The sequence below is a fragment of the Trematomus bernacchii genome, unplaced genomic scaffold, assembly GCF_902827165.1.
Source record: "Trematomus bernacchii unplaced genomic scaffold, fTreBer1.1, whole genome shotgun sequence".
In the NCBI taxonomy this organism is placed as follows: Eukaryota; Metazoa; Chordata; class Actinopteri; order Perciformes; family Nototheniidae; genus Trematomus; species Trematomus bernacchii.
In genome coordinates this window covers 4777908-4796876 of record NW_022988043.1, presented here as the reverse complement: position 1 = coordinate 4796876, position 18969 = coordinate 4777908, and the positions used below count along the sequence as shown (strand labels likewise).

Here is an 18969-nt window from a genome sequence, read left to right as displayed (position 1 = left end):
GTTTTCATTAGATTTTATTGATCAGTGTAAACGCTCTGCAAAATCTTTACATGCAAAGTTATTTGCAAACATACATATTTTCCAGTGCATGCACTATCTATATACAAATATAGAGATAAAGCAAGAAACATTCCACTGAACTGGCATATTTAATAAGAAGACAGCTATGGTTTTTATTTTTTGTGTTGATCATCATTTGATAAGTTAATGTTGCTGAAGTAGCACAACATAAGACAGTGTATGATGCTACTGGTGGGTAGGGTGCAGAGAAAAAGAGACTGAAGATATTTAAATGTGTATTTACAGAAAGTGTCATTCGAAGAATTAGATTAATCTCAATATCTGCTACTGATAGAGTTGGATCAAGTCTTTTCTGATGTGCTCAGTTGATAATCAGCCTATCCTGTGGATGCTATCAGACCAGTTTTTTCAGATTACAATATAGTTACCATAGTCATGCAGAATATGGCCTCTTGTATAAAGTATTAACAGGAATGTTATGGGGACGAAGTGTAAACATTTATGGAATTACAATAGCATTAATTTCTTTAAAAGTATATATATCTTGAACCACAAGACATTTCATGCATAGGATTTTTTGTTTTTGTCTTTACTTTGACATTGGAATAACTTGCAAACAGCTGTATAAATTGAGGTCATTCCACTTTGTAAGGTGTGCTTTCCTTGGTTTGCTGTGATTAGTGAACAAACACTAAAGCCTTTATGAAAGGGGTGTGGCAGAGAGGAAAGGGGTTCTGCTTTGTGCGGTGGGGTGAGAGCGGACTGCCTCAGACACGTCCGAGTGACGAGCACAGTGCATGCAGGTAAAGCTGCACATACTTATGACATAGCTTGTTTCACCAATCTTGTTAGACCCGACCGTGTGCATTCAGTGTAAAGACTACAGTAGAACACCTCTGACGTGTCAGAGCGAACCACGAGCTTCAGAAGAGTAGAGGTAGCAGGAGAAAAATCCATCGTCCTGCTAATTCTCAATGAGCAAAAAAAAAAGTTTTCTTATCAGTTAAAGCTTTCCACAAATCTTAATGCACAGCTTGAATAACCATACTCCTAATGTTTAACTGTTTAAGTCACAAATTAACAGCAACTGATGAAAGATTCATCCAGCTCATGGTCCACTGACTTATGAATCATCTGTGTATCGGAGATCTATTCTAACCTGAGCAATGTATCGGTATGTAAACATTTTCTTCATGGAAATATACATATGTTCAGGACAGTGGGCACAGTGTAAATATTTGAAGGTGCAGCTGCATGTTTTCTTGTGTCTGTGGCTTGGCATGCTTATACAGTTCAAAGTGTTGCACTACAGCATGATGTCATTACACGAGAAATCAAAGAAATTATACCCTGACAATCGAATGTTTTTGTGAGCTCAATCAAGTCTTTCAACGATGGTCTTTGACCTCAGATGCCGTAACATATTGCTTTTCTATTTCTGCGCTAGTGCAATTCCTTTTTTCTTATCTATGTCTTATCAAGTTCAACGCACTATACAACATCAATGTTAGGAATGGTAGTCCTTGTCTAGTTGTTCATTGATACATGTCTTATTGAAATATCTAATCAAATTAAGCCATGATTTGTCCCAGATGCAGATTAAGTATCAGCAGAGGCAAATTGTTAATAAGAGGACAGGAAAGAAGAGTATACTACATTAGGGAAGGGAGGTGAGTAAGCCTGTGTTGTTGATGGACAGGTAGTGAGAGAATAGATAACACAATAAAATAGGTGGAAAAGTGCATTAGGAAATGAATGCAAACAAACTAGAGAGGTTTAGCTCATGCTGTATGTTTTAGTTAATCACTAGTGACGTGATTCCCGTTATACAAGGTGTGCCAGCGCTCAATCCTCTTGTCCTTGTTCTTCAGACACTCATACCAGTGCTTGAGCCGCTCTCCTTTGGCAGTGATGCCAAGCTGACACCCACCTGTCAGGAAGGAAGGGAGGCGTGAAAAGGCAGGTGGTGCTGAGCAGGTGAGAAATCTGCATTCATTTCAACAAAGCAATCACACATCTCAAATATTTACCAATGTAGTCGTTGGACTTCCCGATGTCATAATCCCACACAGAGATATCTAAAGTCTTCTTGGCCAGTTCACTGTGTTTGATTTCATAGCCGAATTCCTGACATTTGAGACATGAATTGAACATTTTTAAAGCCGACTACAAACACAAGTCATCCTCAAGCTGCAAACACAATGATTTGATAATAATTTGGGGCTATGCACATTTTTATAAATTGCAGCCCTTCACCTTGAACTCTCTTACAAACCTCATTAAACTCTGGGTTGAGAGTCCTCTTCTTGATTTGTGTTTTGCACTTGGCCTTCTTCCCCATGTCAGGTTTCAGACATCTGTAAAATTATTAACATTGAATTTAAACCATTTCCAGAGTCCCCCCAATTGCAATCCAAATGTCAGCTCATCCTGCTCTACAGTACCTACATTTTGACATAAGGGTCAGAGTAGCCATTAGCATCCATGGCGGCCAGGTGAACGCAGCGCACAACGCCCACGAGGAGACGGCCCTGCTGTGTGCTGTACATGAGGGAGATCAGGACCCTGCCACGCTCCTCCATTTCCCCCCCCTCTTTCCCTGGCTGTGAGCAGAGGGGAGAGAAAGTTTAGTATGATATATGATCATATTTGCAAGAACCTCTAAAGGAATCTGCCATGTTCAGACATGCATGCAAATCAAAAATGCATTGCCTCATCTTCGTATAGAGCGATGCCCCTGGCTCCCCCGGCTGTTGCAGTTCTCTTTGTCTGTGGGGAAGGGGTGAGATTACAGTAGGTCAACAAGAGTTTCAGACGTGGAGAACAAAGTGTTGTTTGAATGCAATTGAGTTTCACTCACAGGGACAACTCTCTCGAGGCACACGTTGAAGTTTTTCTTCTGGTTCAACTTCAGTTTCTTCAGCGCCACTCGGGTTTCCCCAATAAACTCATTATGCCCAAACTTGTCTTCATCACAGACTGACAGCCTGTGGAAATCAAGAGAGCGTCTTAAATGATAGACCTCTGACAGCTTGAAAAATAGTCATCTGAGGGCACAGTAAGTTTGAAACATAAAAAGGATGATTTAAGTTTGACTGTCTGAGGAGTGGTATTCACCTGAGGGTCTTGCGCTGCATGTCGTCATCAGTCAGGCCGTGGTAGGTGAGCGTCTCATTCCACGCAGGGTTGCGGGTGTTTCTCAAGGTCTTTGTACGCAGCTTGTTTGACTGTTAGATAAAGGTTAGATAAGGACAGGAAATGGAAATATTTCATGGCATGCTGCTGGGAAAAAGCCTCAGCACATCTGTGGTTTGAACTGTTTTATCACTGGAAGAATCTACACGGTGCTGCTTCCCGTCAACATCTGTTTTTGCTACTTAAATCTTCCTCATTCTCAACCACAGCACAGTTTTATTGCACGATGCTGCCAATGTACTTCCACTACTACTTTGACTTGACTTGCAATGCCTCAATATGCATTTATTTTTTATCATCTTGTGTTTTTTTAGACCACAAGGTGTCAGGCTTGAGCTAGCAGAAAGGCCCCTAATCAAACCACGGGGGTCTGAAATCACCACCCTCCTTTTTTTGCTTAGCAAGATATTTTTCTTCTTTTAAAAAGGAAGTCAATTGTAGGAAAGATGTGTCTTTTACCTTACTAGCCCCAGGCAGCAGATGTATTTTCACATAAGGATCAGCAAGTCCATTTGAGTCCATGGGCTTCAGTCCCTGAGGAGAAATAGAGCACCATGTTCATCACATCATAGAGAACAGCAGAGAGCAATTAAGGTAAAGTGCCATTCAGGAGCCTCTTGATTGTAATTGTCTCTTTGTGCGAGACAATCAGAAGCGTGGTGGTACCTTTGCTTTGAGGATGCTACAGTGGAGGCTGTTGCTTTCCTGTTCATAGTGCAGGCTGAACTCTAGAGAGCCCAGGGTGGCTGAAAAAGACACAAAACAGTCATTACATTAGACTAAGAGTACAAATACAGGGACAAATCCTTTAGAAATTAAACCACTTTAACTTGAAAATAGAAATAAGAACAAGTAAAAGCCCAGAATGGACAGAAAGGATGGACAATAACTCTAGAGCCATGCTCATGAAACATTCACAGCTAGTCTAGAATAGCCCTCAGTAAAATCTAATTAGAAAGCAGGGCACATAATATAAAATAAATTAAGTATACAAGCATTCAATTCTCAAGACATCCAGAAAATTAGGTTCAGGAAAAAAAGAGACTAATAAGCTGCCCACACAGATTTTCTTTGGAGCAGTTTCATCTCGTTTGGGGACAAAATGATCAAAAGTCATTTGGTAATTTTCCTATAAAACTTAACTTTTCTGGGCTGAGATTCACCAACATCTTGGTGCTCAAAGGACACAAAGATACAAAATGAAGCACTATATCTTCCATCTTTATCTAATGATCGGTAGTACTGATTGATTTGATTGACTTTACAACAAAACACAAACTTGTAGACATCCAATCTCATATGATTATCAAACTGTTTTAATAAAATATTCAACAATCATTTAACCATACACAATCTAATTCACATTAAACATTCAATACTGATTTTATAAAGCTGAAACAACCAGTACAAAATGGGTACCTGTTGGGTTCTTGGGGTCATTGTTGTTATTATGGGCATTAGTAGAGTTATTGCTGTTGATTTATGTTTTTTTTATGTTCCCTTTTTTTGCCTTAGATATTCATTATGTATTTGCCGGCTGACCGACTCAAACCAATCAGTCCTCTACTGTCACATCTATATAGGGACAGGCACATGAAACCATGGCTATTTCTGCCATTTTGCTCCCAATGGACGGGATTGGATCGAACACAAGGGGAATCTATATCCTCTTAGCCCTGTTGTATCTTAAATTATTTGCACAGTTCCATTTTCCTGGACCTCAATAAAATAAATTAACACCGATCCCCCAGAGTGACAATGAAGGCCGTGAGACGCTGCAGGCACAGATCATGAATCACTGAAATGGGAAGGGGGATATATGAAAGAACCCTGCAATTACATAGCTTATGTTCCACTATTGACTTAGTGATTTCGTCTTCCCTTGATATGGATTATCATGCTTCCATAACATATGGTGCTCATCATTTGTCATTTTCTACACAGCTCAATGGACGCTGCCAGAATAATACTTCCTATTTGCTACGACTATAGGGAAATTTGAATTATTACCAACTGTCTAAAAGCCAGACATCAAGCATCAGCACGGTGTGACTAAGGATCCCGAAGCATAACAGCCAAATTGTCATCAACAGCCAATACTTTACGCTGAATGACTATATGTAAAAAATAAATTAAAAAAAACATCCCATCTGGTGCCATTCACCTTAAATTAATGAAAGGGAACCAATCATGCCATACTGTACATAAGGTGAGATTAAACTATACACATCGGCCACTTTATTCCAAGAGCAGATGGCGTACTTACTTGCTTCATCAGAGTCATAGTCGTTGGCGTCCTCCTCCTCATCCGCTGGGGGGGGTTGCTGTCGGGCGGGGGGGGCGCTGTAGGCTGCGGGCTGCCTCCTCTCCTCTCTCGCTGCAGGAGGTGCTCTCTGCTCAGGAGGAGCTGCAGCAGAGGAGTAAGCCCCTGCATCTCCTGCCACTGGACCTGCAACCAAATTAGATCTTCTGAGACTGCACAAATGAACACTACTAGAGATGCAACATTTGGTCAGTTGTGTAAGAAGAACTCTGATCTTTTACGAAGTAGTAATACTACTAGAAATAGTACGTAAAAGTCCTGTGTTCAAAATCTAACTAACAGTACAATTATTAGCATAAAAAAAAGTACTCATTATGCAGAATGACCCATTTCAGCATAATAATAAAATGGATAATAATTATTTCTTACATTACACATTATATTAATGTTTCAATCACTTTACATTTGCAGTTGCTGAAGGTGAAGCTAATTGTATATCACCATATATGCCAAGGTATCTTAATTTGTAATATAATACCATCATTTAATGGTAAATGTATATTTAGTGGTAATAATCTTGACCTGCAAAGTAACTAAAGCTGTTAAATAAATCAAAGGGAATTATAACATTTGCTTTCAGAATATAGTGGAGTATACGTACCTCAAAATTGCATGCAACAGTTAAGGTACCACTATGTTATATTTATGTTTGAGCAAAGCATTGTGTCTCTCACCCTGCGGGGCCATGGTGGCCGATGCAGCAGGCTGAGGTCTGGAGCTGTGGACGGGCACCGCCTTCCTCATCACCACCGGGCTGCCCTGTCCCGCCTCTTCAGGCCCCGCCCCGCCCGTGGCCATGCGTGCCACTGATGGTTTAGGGGCCACAGGTGGGTAGCCAGCACGGCCCTGTTGCTCTGGCCCTAAAAACAAGCAAGGAAAGCACTATACAGTAAATGCATAGATACATTATACATAGGGGAGAAATGCATAATCACACCCCTTCAGGCTCCTACTGCAGTGCAATCAGTAATACTCTCAAGTCTCACTGGATACTTTTGATGTAGCAGCTTTTCCCTTGCAAAGGCATTGACCTACATACACTACAACAAGCTGCCGGAGCTGACTACTGTACGTGCAGTAGCCTGCTCAAACTACCCCTCTCTTTAATGGCAGAATCACAGTGAAAGTGTGAAATTATACAGTGTAACCCTTCATGCCAGCACCACCTTGAGGCCCATCCCATGTCACAGCATGCACCTTCCGACGGCTTAATTGAGCTCTTCAACCCCCTCCTCGGCAACAGTGGGCGGTACTGCCAAATTTGGGAAGCAGATAAAAGGTTTGAAAAGAGCAATGAGTTGGGGTTTGGTTGCGAGAAATCTGCAGATGATGATCTAATGATCTGAAGAGGTGGCGCTTTGAAACATTTTAGTGTTAGTATTTTTTTTGCATACCTTCCTGATGTTGGTTTTGACTCTCCTATATCTTTAAATACAATTGTGACATAACCAAGAAGATGATAGTAAAATATCATTTTGTTTCTGCTGAGATTATATGGCAGACAGCTGATGTGTAGGAGCTGCCAATTTTTCAGCAACGTGTGTTTAAATAACAACAAAAAGCAAGGCTAATATTAGCAAGCTAGGCTAACAAGCTCGCACCTTTCGGGTAGCTTGCTAGCTTTATGAAATAGATGTTATAAAAGACACCTTAAATGGATAATAGCCAATGCTTGAGTTATGCTGACACCTGGACTACATCCTCTGTAGTTTATTGTTTTCCATGGTTGTTTGACTCTATTGATTAGTATTCTGTGGCTGTTCAGCACTTTGGTGAACTTTATTTTTTTGTGTTACAAATAAAGTTTCACTTGACAGGCACCTTAGATAGTTTGGCACATCCGTTTTTTAAATACAAAAACATAATGTAAACCAGCTATTTGTGCCAACAATCTAAAAGGTAAATCCAATATGATGATAATTGTCAAAAAAAGACTGCAGACTAAAATCTGAATGGTGCAGATGTACCTGGTGCTTGTGGTTGGGTGACTTCCTGCCTGGGCTTAAGGGCTGGCGGCCCTTTGGGCTCTGCCACCTCCTGGGCTGCTGTGTCTCCAGGTTTAGACAATGGCATGGGCGATGGCAAGAAGTGCTTCGGAAATCCTTTGAAGAACCAGGCACCAGACCTCTTCCACACCTGAGAAAACAGAACAAATAAACAGTGTGCTATAGGCTTACCAAGAGACAATTGAATCACAGTATTTGTTCAGTGGCGTAGAGCACTCACCTCTCGCTGTTCTCTGCAGATCTTGCACAGCCACACAGCACGTGGCCGACTTCCACACTGCGTACCACATTTGGTGCACATGTTCTTTACGACAAAAGAAAAGACAGATTTCCAGCTGCTCGACATTTACAGTTATTATTCTCCAAGTACACAGCACATTGACCATGACCTATTGTGTGTGTTTATGCAGTACAGCAGGGGATATTTTATTCTTTCTTGTAATAATTGGCTCCTTCAATACCTACCTTTTTGCAGTCCTCACACACCACTGAGCTGACCCCAGGTGAACCTAGCTGCTCCCCACACAGCAAACAGCGGGACTGTCCATCCCCACACACAGTTTTCTTCATGTCATCCAGGCGGTTTATCAAGCGCCTGCAGCAGCACAGGGTACATTTGTTCTTAAAATGTCACCGTTAATCACCTCCGGTCCAAATGTATGCATGTCTTTGGTCTCAACAGGTGATTGCTGCATGTTTTACGAGCCCTCACCCAATTCTCTCCTGCTCCATGGCCTCCATTTTCTCAGCACGGGCGATCACATTGTTAATAATCTCCTTCTCTTCATCAGTCAGGTCTGGACCGGGACCAGGACCTTGCTGCGTGGTCCAGTTGCCCCTGTGAGCCAAACATATTTCAAGTTGAGATTGCTTCTATGATTTTACTAAACAATATCCTATCATACAAGCAGCAAAATGTCATAAACCACTTTCAGAAAAGGGTATAAAGCAGATATACATGAGGCAGACAAGAGAAGAGTTTGTCTACTTACTGCTCTTTCTCACTGCGTCACAGATTACACATCAGAGGGAAACGTGAAAAAAGAAGAGTAAAGTGAAGTGTTGGTAGCCACATAAGAAAGAGAAAGTAAATAATACCAAAATGTTCTGACGATGCTTACCTAGCGTGCATGGTTCTCTGCCTGTCGTTGGACTGCCAGCGATCGGAGCTGCTGCTCACCACCGTGTCTGTCATGCCGCACTATCACAGTCTGCAGGTGGACGGAAAGAAAGACACATTAATTCAGCAAGAAATTAATCAAACCATCTTTAACTAATTACATTGAAAGCTGCCAACCCTGCATTAAGACCTCTTTATGTGAGAGGGCAATTAATGAGTTTTTAAAGTTTGACTTGCGTCCAAGCTATGCGTGTTGAGTCCACACTTTCTTTTAGCTACCCTCTGTCCTTATCTCTTGCTTATGCAGCACTGACCCAACTACCACCATGGGCAAGGATTCAGCGTACAAATGTGTGAGTCACAACGCTGCTGACCTTAAATTGGCAAGTCACCAGATACACTTCCTTTAATTGCCACACAGTGATGTTGGGGTTAATGAAAAGGTAGATAATGATGACCTCACACTGGAGACCATCATCAGCCAAACAAATAAATAATAGTGAAAGTGCTCTCAGTACGGTTCTCCAACAGCCGTCTCCCCTCTCCCTTCCCAAATACAGAAGGGTTGAATCCCACTCCTCCTGCCTCCTGTCAAGATGTCATTGAAAAAATAACAAAAACTGGGATTTATTCATCTTTTAGCCTGCCTTATATATTATCCTAGTATATAGGCTAGTGGGTATGGAATAATCTGATGATGCTTTGGTTTAAAAGGAGACTCAACTTGTTTCTTAATATCAGTTCTTCAGTGATGACAAAGGCCAAAATATGGCCCGCGTCAGACACGTCTTTATTTATTTTTAAGACTAGATTGTCCGAAATGCCTATTGCTACCAAAGCAGGTTGTGGGTAGATGCAGACAGACAGACACACACACACACAAACTGAATGCATGACCCACTGCAGATAATAGACCAATCAATTAGTTTCCAGAAAAGTAAAGAGAACTTTTTCCCCCCCTTCATCTACATTATTCTGAGGAATTTACATATTAAGCATGAAACAGCAACAAAATATTGGCTACCGGTGGCAATAACAGCACATTTTTTGGTGCCAGATTTTCCGCCTAATCAGTACCATTTCCTCCTGCCAAGCCTGTTTTATCAATTTTTTCCCACCGACATATTCAAGCAGTAAATAGACCTAGGACATATTGCAAAGACCTGACAAAAACACAACGGATCTGTTCGTATAAGCCTAAACTAAGCTGACAGCTGTTCTAACAGGGGTAGAGGTGTTTAGTATTGCAAACAGAACAGAGTTTATGACAAAGACAGCCCTCCTGTACATTAGTGTGAAATGATGCTGAAATGTTAATTTCTTCCAGTTTGTGACTCCACACATATCAAAGAAACAGATGGTCCCATACAGCAGGAGTGGCTCAATTATGCCACGGTACAGGACGAGGAGGAAGAAGAGGAGGTAGAGGAGGAGGTGAGTGTGTACTGATAAGGATGACAAAGAGTAATTGTCTCCAGTGTTTCTGATTGGCTATGGCTGAGAATTTGTATCCAAAGTGTTTTTCTTTTTCTCTGTGAATGCTGGTGGGACTCGGGGGGATCAGATGCTAGGGGGAGGGCTGGTGAGCAGTTTGCAAGATCTATAGGCAGAGGACGAAAGGTAATTTGATCCTTTAACGTAAAAGAAAGAATACTATGGTCTTAAATTACTCTAAGTAATACTCCTGGATTCAAAATGTCACCTCAGCACAAGTATTATCAGCAATATGTATACTTAAAATACAAAATGCATTTGTTTACAGTTTTATATTGTTATAAAAGTTTATATTATTCGTTTTTATAACTAACAAATACATTCAAGAGCATTTTAATGTTGTAGTTTGTCAGTTTTGATACAATCTAAGATACTTTGTTGATTGATAGGTTGATTTATAGTGCAGTACTGCATCATATCATATAATAATATCTTTAATACGTACAAAGTAGCTATAGTTAAGAGTGCTAAATGTACTTGGTTACTGTTCACCACTCTCTGTAGGTTGGTTGTTGTCACTCCATGTGAAGAAATCAGGACTGGATTGTTTGTAGGATGGCTGTGTTTTAGTGAGTATTCGAAGTACATGCTGACAGACATTTGGCTCTGAAGTGATTTGTGTACATTGAGCAGCCTAGCGCTAATGATGACGTTGGGAAACAGTGCGCTGTCAACTGTTCGAATTGCTCACAAAGCTCTTATCCATATGATACACCAGCAATGTAATTTAATCTCCGAGTGACATAGTAAAGCTGATACAAGATGTCAACAGAAATCAGTGAAGCGATTGTCTTTGGGCAAGTCTGCAGTCTGCTGAGTATGTGTGTGTGTGTGTGCCCCTGTTGCAACTGACTTACAGCTGCTTCAATACTGAGACAATACTGTACATTGAGTGATGCTGCATAGGCCGGAGGAGACAGCAGTGTATGTCCTGAGGGAAGTACCAGCAGTCAGAGAAGACAAGAGGTTTCTGAAAATGAGCAACAAGAGGATCTAACAGCCTCTCTGGAGCCTCACATGTCCAGAATTGTGATGGTGCAGTATGAGGACAGAATCAGTCAGGGATTCATAATGATAAGGCTAAAAGGAAAATCAATACATTTCACTTCTCCTCAGATTTTTACAGCAGTAAAATCCGGCACTGTAGAAGCTTGGAGAAAGGAAAAGAGGCAGCGAAAGGGAGGGGTGCGCCACCGCCTCCCTCATTCAGATGCTAGTATTATGCTGCGTAACGTCAGGCTCCGTACACCTTTTCAGGTCTAATCTGGTGCTGCACTGTCAGCAGGGTTCACAGAATAACAACAAATTCACTGTGCTACGAATAGAAAATCTGGGTGTGGACTTTTCCCTGGTGCATCCAGCCAACAGTGGCAACTGAGCCTTCAGGGAGCAATTGTCGTTTTCCACTTCTCGGTAGCAGTCTGACGTCCCAGACATCACTCTGACTGTACAGTGTTTATCATATACACTGAGGCTCTCTGGCGCGGCCCTCCTTCACTTGCCAAAATGAATTATCCCACTTTTGTCTAACATGATTGTCCTGGAGAGGTGGATTGAGAGAGACAGATGGGAGGGGGCAGTCAGGCTCGGGCTGGGTGATCACTGACTCAGACAACTCTGAGCTTTTACAGCACTGGGGATGGATGTTACTGCATCACAGAAGTGCACTCTTTTTCCGAGGTGACAGTCCAATTAGCATGAAGGAGATAGTCTAAATGATCTTATACACACTTTTCTCATAAGGAGCTGTCAGTATAGGCTTCAGACAAAGTACTTGGTTTTACCTACTGTGCTGTCAGAGAGGGTTAACATCTCAGACGTATAAAAAAGGTATCCGAGGCCAATTATAGTGGACTGTTTTGACCAAAATGTCATATTGAGCCTTGTAATTTTACAGATGTGACATCACTGTGACCCTCAGAGGTTGTAAATGCAACTAATCTGCGTCATCTGCAACTGACAGTCATCTTGTACGTGTTTTTCTCCCATATAAGATGACTCAGTCAGGTGGTGGATGCTTCTCATGGGAGATATTTTCTTGTGGGTTTTTTTTTTTTCTTCCCTCTGAAATGTCATGAAGCATGCATGACGTTGCGTTCTGCAAAGTGGTGACATGAACTGTGAAAGCAACCACACAATAGTGTCTGCCAATACACCGGGCATGCACAGTATGATCGAGTTGACAACAGGAAAGACTGGAGTGAGAGCATCGAGCTAGTCATGCCTGCTCATCATAAGTCAACCACCCAGCATGATCTCTCTTGAGTAGATCCTGTGTATGGGGGTGGAGAGGACCAATTTAGAAACTTGTGTCTCCTCCTCGGGGCCTGAGAGGATTGTCAATACAAATCTGCACATCTTCAGGGATGAACAGTATGCATACACAACTCCCAAAGCACAACCTATATATTTTACATCCATGTTTGTGCCAACACAGATTAATGTTGCCTTCCAACAGCAGGTGTATGACTCATTCATGCAGAACATATGACAAGACAAGGACATAGATTGGGATAAGATCACTAATTTCTTTTGAGGATTACAGTACTTGCTTGTGGAAACAAGAGATGAAGAAAGCAGAGAGAGTGACAATGAGGCGGCGGGACATTGATGGATTGATCCAACATGGATCATTATGGCTACAGCACTCAGAGCTTCAGGGGGGATGGGGGTAGAGGGAGCAGAGTCATCTCCTTTGTACTGAGATCAGCAAAACACAATGCATAAAAGCAAGGTTTTAATAGAATATGTGGCTTTTAAATTAATCATTCTGAAAATGTATTCAACCTTTCAAGACACAACAGCCCTTAATAAAATGAGTGTGACTTTGTTTACTCCAACTGTACTTAATAATAACATATTCTTTTACACCCTGCTTGGTGTCCTATTTGTCAATGTATTGAATATAATAACACTGAAACACATGCTGGTACTCCACTTGCATTCCAGGGCAACAATTCCCTCGCCATCCTCAAAGAAGGACATTTCTTTAAATGGGTTAATGAGAATCGGAGATCAATGCGTAGATCCACAATTGGTTTCACTTTAATTTATCTTTAATCAGACCTCCATTCGAATTTCCAAGCCTCAGGGGCTAAAACGTACTTACGAATAATAGATGTCGCCTTAAAGCTCTGCTGTAGCCACGAACAAATCATCCACCAATAACCCTTTATGTTAACCAATGCATGCTTAGATCAGCAGATTCCAACCTGCTGATGCTAAGTAGGTATCAGTATTTATATTCATGTCAGCACATCATATCCACCCTACCAATGATTCAATATTCCTGGTGAAACGATATACATTTTTTTCAGGTCGCTGTGACCATAAATGTTTTATAAGCTGCAACACACTGTGCTTTTTTCCTATTAAAAGACCGTATAACCCTGCAACCCATACACCATTTTTCACAGTGCCCCGAGAAACAAGCTCAGCTGTAACGTTATTTGAAATGAGCCATTACTGAGCTTGTACTGCCTTGTGTGATTGTGTATTCATAATTTATCAGGTTGTGAAACATAGTTACACAAAGCAACACTAAAGGGCTCCATCTTCAAAGAAAAAGGGATTATTGTAAAGCATGGATATTTTGTATAAGTTTAATGTGATAGTATGTGTTTTTCTCTTTTTACATCACTGCCAAGGATTACAAAAATGTGAAATACAGCACATGTTTTCATCTTTAAACTGCAGAATGAAAAAACCACGTAGCTGAGGTAAAGAAGAGAAGGAAAATATGTTTCATTTTTCTTCCCAACAATCTGGCCTTGGCGATAAAATTGTTTCATGTATTATGAAGCAGAAAACAGCCTGAGATCCTCAGACAGGAGAAAATTGGCCGGTCTACAGATTCGACTCAAGTCCTGTGGTGATCTGGGACATCATGCCTGAGAAGGAAAGACTGAAAAAAGTATTATTTTTTCTCTTTTAAATCCGTTTTTCAATCGCATCTATAAATAAAGACATGTGAGAGCCATTCATAGGTCAAAATGTACCAATATATTGGGCAGAATAAGGGCAATATTAAATCAATGTTAACCCTATATTCAATGATGCTATTATCTCAGCCTTGAAAGCAACGTCTGATTAATAAGCACAAGGCTTGTATGATGGAAAATTCACAAGAAATGTCACCAAGTGTAAAAAGAAAACATACATGGAAAAATTACTGTATAAATAAAGCCTATTAATGAGTTCTGCTACTTTATGAGTCATCTACAGACCTTCACTGTAATACAAAAGTAAAAATTGACAATACCTTGACTCACACGTAGGCTACATGTCCTCCAAAAAAGTATTAGCAGCTGCTCCCTAATATTTTGTGGTGACACATTTGGGCTGATGGTAGGTGGCTCGAATGTCAAAAAGAAATTCATGGTCTGCGAAGACAATCTCATACATAGTAAAAAATCCAATCTAATAACGGGTACCAGCACACATCTGTCTGGGCCATAAACACTGGTAATATAGTGGGGATGATTGGAAAACACCCAACCGAAAGGGTTATAAGTGGTGATCGACTTTCTACTGAACGGATTGTCAAATTGTTTTACAGATCATTTGGTCTTATAAACTAACTAGGTAGCCACCCACTCCCACAGCATGGCACAACTTCATCCGACCCACAAAAAGGGGCTGTGAGCTGACAACACTGAGGTCTGGACCTGGACTGGATTGTAAAGCACTGCACCAAGAAAACCCTCCGCTGCAGGAGGAAAACATCACTCAGCATTTCTTAATTATTTACAACTCCCACCCACCATTGCTTTTCACTCTGTGTCCGTCCCCTCTGTAGGGCATTAGTGCACGCTCTCTGTGCACGGACCTATACGAGACATCATGTACAGAACAGTGGGTTCATGGAAAAAACTGAGATTCAGACAGAATTTAACTCTATTTTTGGAAACAATAAGGTCGTTTGTTGGTGTTTTAGGTCTGTGGCATTGACAAATTACCCATGTTTTCAGTGAGACAGGGGCGTTGACAGCGACCATCTGTGGAACAACCTGTGAGGGCTCTTCACCCCCTTAAATGTGAGAGTGTTGCAGAATTTCAAAAAACACACACTCTTGGCAGGCATGGCTCCCGGTCCCGCATCGCTGGAGAACAAACAGGAAAGACCATCCAGTAACCAACAAGCTACCATGCTGTTATCCTGCTATCACTGTTGGCCCTATCCAACAGACCTCTACAGGGTAGGGGCTGTGTTTTTCATTCTTAAATCAACACACTGAATAAGCAGTCCATGTCCTATATCCAGCAATCATCCTTCAATTTAGAGGAAAACTGTCTGCTGACCCACATTTTCTCAGACATTTTCATGTAATTCGGAGGCTTCGTCTTTTATCTGGGCCTTATTTTAGAACTAGAGAAGTAAACGGCTATCGGACATGGAGCACTCAATTAACTGCAGTAAGAGCCTGCAGTAGTGCTCAAATTTGCTTGGCTGATGGTGATTCATCCCAGTATGCCCCAGAGGTTAGAAGTAAAGACTTTGAGAAACTGGTTGCTGATGCACCGGCCAGTCCTGCTCTTTTAATTTCCTCCCATCTTATCTCTGGGAAAACAACCGGTAAAGGCTTGTTGTATCCGTCTTTTCCCCATTAATCAGAACTGACCTGCAGCTGGTGGTGTGTTGAGATATGCTTCTTAACATGTAAGTCCGATCTCCTATCAATCCCTCTGTGTGACGGACACGATTTTGTCTCTTTGTTGCTCTCCTTTGAAGCTCTGGCACGGATCAGCAGCTGGATATCTGACCCTCCCTCCTGTCCCACCAGCAAGCAGGTACAATGCCCCTGGGTGCTTTTAGCAGATCTCTGTTGGCAAACTAGACTATGTTACAACCTGGAAACACTGCCACACTAACAATAAACGTTTTGAGACAAAACCCCCTGATTGGAAGCTTTGCTATTGACTTTGAATGCAAAGTGTTTTACTTTAGATGTCACTCTGTCATCTATGGTGAAGCCATGACTGCAGCTATGTACAGAGATTATAAAAGGTAGTGGACAGAGATCTTGCTTACAGATAGGCGTGCGTTTAAAGATTCGATCTTAGCCTGACTCTGTTTGGGATTTGTAAGCCCCCACTCTCTTGGGAGAACTTTGCTTATAGGACACATTAATTACTCTCTTTTCCAATATGCCACAGTGTTTACGCAGATATAATCAACAGTTTCAGAGAGGACGTTAAATCAATTCTCACCCACCAATCTCAGGAGAATTTGAAGATAGAGCCACTCCCTTCTGAAGCTCGGCCACAAACGGCAGAATAATCCCTCATACAGAACAATTTTTTTAATGTGCTCAAAAGCAGCACACAGAAACCAAAATACATATTTTGAGTACAACATGTGATTTCGGTCTGAAGCACCATATATGTATTGTGTGGAGCACAGAGGAACATAGAGTCATGCACCTTTACCAACTGTGGCCATGGTAACAGCAAGATCAGAAGAAGAGAATCAGAATGATTAAAAGCGTGTGTGTATGTGTGTGTCTCCACCAGTCTGTGTTTGTAGTAGATTATAACTGTACAAAATTGTGCAAAAATGAATTGCAATACAAGTATCAGTGGATCATGTTTCCTTCAATAAACTCAATTGATGCATCTTCTTCATCATGGTTAAAAAGACAGCATGGTTCGAGAGGAAGACAAGATGAAGACATGGGATTATGGGTACAGTCGTCTTGTATGCTTCAGCTTTAAATTATGCAGTTAGCGTGCAGAGCACTTACTTCATTCCTCCATCTTTTTTTCACCTTTCCCTTTAACACCCATGTCTCCCAGTGTTTCTCGTTTTCTCCTGTTTGATGTGCCTCAGAAACAGTTTCCCCCTTTTCTCTCTTGTCTAATTCAGTCTTTCTCTGGGAGGAAAACAGTGTGCTGGCAGGGAGTCAGAGAAATAGAGAGGTACCAGCAGAAGGGTGTCGTCCAATCACTACTGTGGTTGTTCATGTGAGAGGAGGCAGCTGCAGATATCTCTCAGACCGTTCATTCAGTCTTTTTCTCCCCTCCCCCATTTAATCCCCATGCTTCAGGTCTGTAGGAGGAGTTGGATATGGTGGAACTGAGAGGCGGATTCCTAGCTTCTTCTTTCTGTCCTCCATCCATATTAACACCAGAAACATGGAGCCTGTTTGGTCCAATAAGTCTGTTTACACACTCACTACGTCTCTGACTAAGTGTAATAACACCACAGGTGCAGGATGAGGTAACACCACTACTAGTAGGTGACTGAATCACCTGTCTTGTGGCACAGCTGGAGTTCACATCTGCCCTGCCCACATCAGCTCTTTGACAGATGTGTTCCTCAAAGTCTGCAGGCACATCAAGCCCCAGTGTACACTCCTAAAAATCCTGCAGCAACGCCCAGGGACTGCAACCACACAATCTCCCACATGACTTACCAGGTCTGTTTTCTTATGTCAGATTTACAACAAGGAAGCAGCCGTGTTGTACGAGTGCAGCCAGCCAACTGTCCTGCTTTAATTAATCTTAAGGGGGATTTAGCAAAGCCTATCGAGCCTAACCAAGAGTTATATTCATGGCCATTCATGCATAAACTGAGTACATAATCACAACACCAAAGCCTGCTGTAGTAAATCAATGCAACTATTTTTAAATACGAAGGCAATCTGCACACCTCTGCATGAATGACGGCACAATTCTGCTGCAGAGAAATGTTTTCAGTAAGACATGTTTTCCTAAAACAAAGGAATGAATCAAAGGGTAATTTACATAATTTGTACCTCTCACAGGTTAATTAGCAGCAGCTCCATGTATGCTGAGTTGCACTGGCACACACAAATGTTTATTTTTCATTCAAATGACTCACTGAGTAACAGGCTCATAAACACAATGGTGTTATCAACATAATAAATACAGGCAATAAAATGTGTTCCCTCGTCATTTCCAGCCCATCTCCCGCTCTTGTGAATGAAATGCTGCATCCATTCAACTTGTAAATGAGAAATTCTAACGCACTGAGTAAAATGCCAAATGCAATAACCCCACAGTGATTTTAGTTTGAGGATGCAATGTTTTAAGAAAAACCTTCGAAGGAGATGATAAAGCCTACCTGATAATCCAGACCTGCTCTCCTCTCTCCTCTCCCTCTCTCGGGGAGCTGTCAGGGAATGATGCGGACTAAATTTCTGTGCAGAGCCTGGATACGACCACGGAGTCAGTCATTGCGCATGGTGCCTGTCACCAAAACCCGTGTTTTTATTTTTTGCCTGAAGGAGCAGTCTGTTGCTGGAGGCACAGCGGATCTCCACAACGCGTGGGAGCTGGTTGTCTTTCCTGCGTTGTAGATGGAAAGCCCTTGGTACCCTGGGAAGGAAACCCCTGGATCTGAAGTGATAACACTGACGCTTAAGTGGGCAGTCATCACCTGACGTGATTGTCTCTTTAACAGCGCAGGTCTAAATATGTCTCATCATCATCCATGCAGCCTTATTGAGTCATTTTTCACAAGGTAATGTATTGACTGTAGTAATAAAAATCACGTAAAAACAAGATGGTTGTTTAAAAGTTGACTTAATTGAAAATAATTGAAAGAATTTCTTAATTTAACCTTATGTTGTGTTGATTGTTTGTGTGTGTTTTTTTAAATACCTTACTATTTGACAGCAAACACTGGACTATCTTTATATTTCCCACACAATTATAACATGTGCTAGCACCTCCCTTCTAGTGACACATTTTGGGTTAATATATGGTTTTACAGCAACTGTACTATTTCTGCAACAAAAAAAAACCCCACTGAAATTCTAACATCAGTGTCTCAATTATAATAGCAT

The 18969-nt window shown here is 41.4% G+C and overlaps 1 protein-coding gene across 2 annotated transcripts; it reads right to left on the bottom strand.

Annotated features, from left to right (window-relative positions):
- Positions 1-3: 3 nt before the first annotated feature.
- On the bottom strand, positions 4-18504 carry LOC117472405 (rabphilin-3A-like). 2 transcript variants are annotated; one of them, XM_034117561.1, is made up of 18 exons: positions 18246-18504; positions 8667-8756; positions 8538-8549; positions 8258-8383; positions 8011-8140; positions 7766-7849; positions 7507-7675; positions 6214-6399; positions 5483-5665; positions 3883-3962; positions 3676-3750; positions 3139-3248; positions 2882-3008; positions 2734-2790; positions 2470-2624; positions 2297-2378; positions 2052-2148; positions 4-1951 (listed from the first exon to the last, which is right to left on the bottom strand). In XM_034117561.1, exons 2-18 carry the CDS (start codon positions 8738-8740, stop codon positions 1821-1823), a joined length of 1878 nt encoding a protein of 625 aa, XP_033973452.1. In that variant the 5' UTR covers positions 8741-8756; positions 18246-18504; the 3' UTR covers positions 4-1820. The 2 variants fall into 2 exon arrangements, with proteins under 2 accessions (XP_033973452.1, XP_033973453.1); XM_034117562.1 differs by lacking the exon at positions 8538-8549.
- Between the last annotated feature and the right edge of the window lie 465 nt (positions 18505-18969).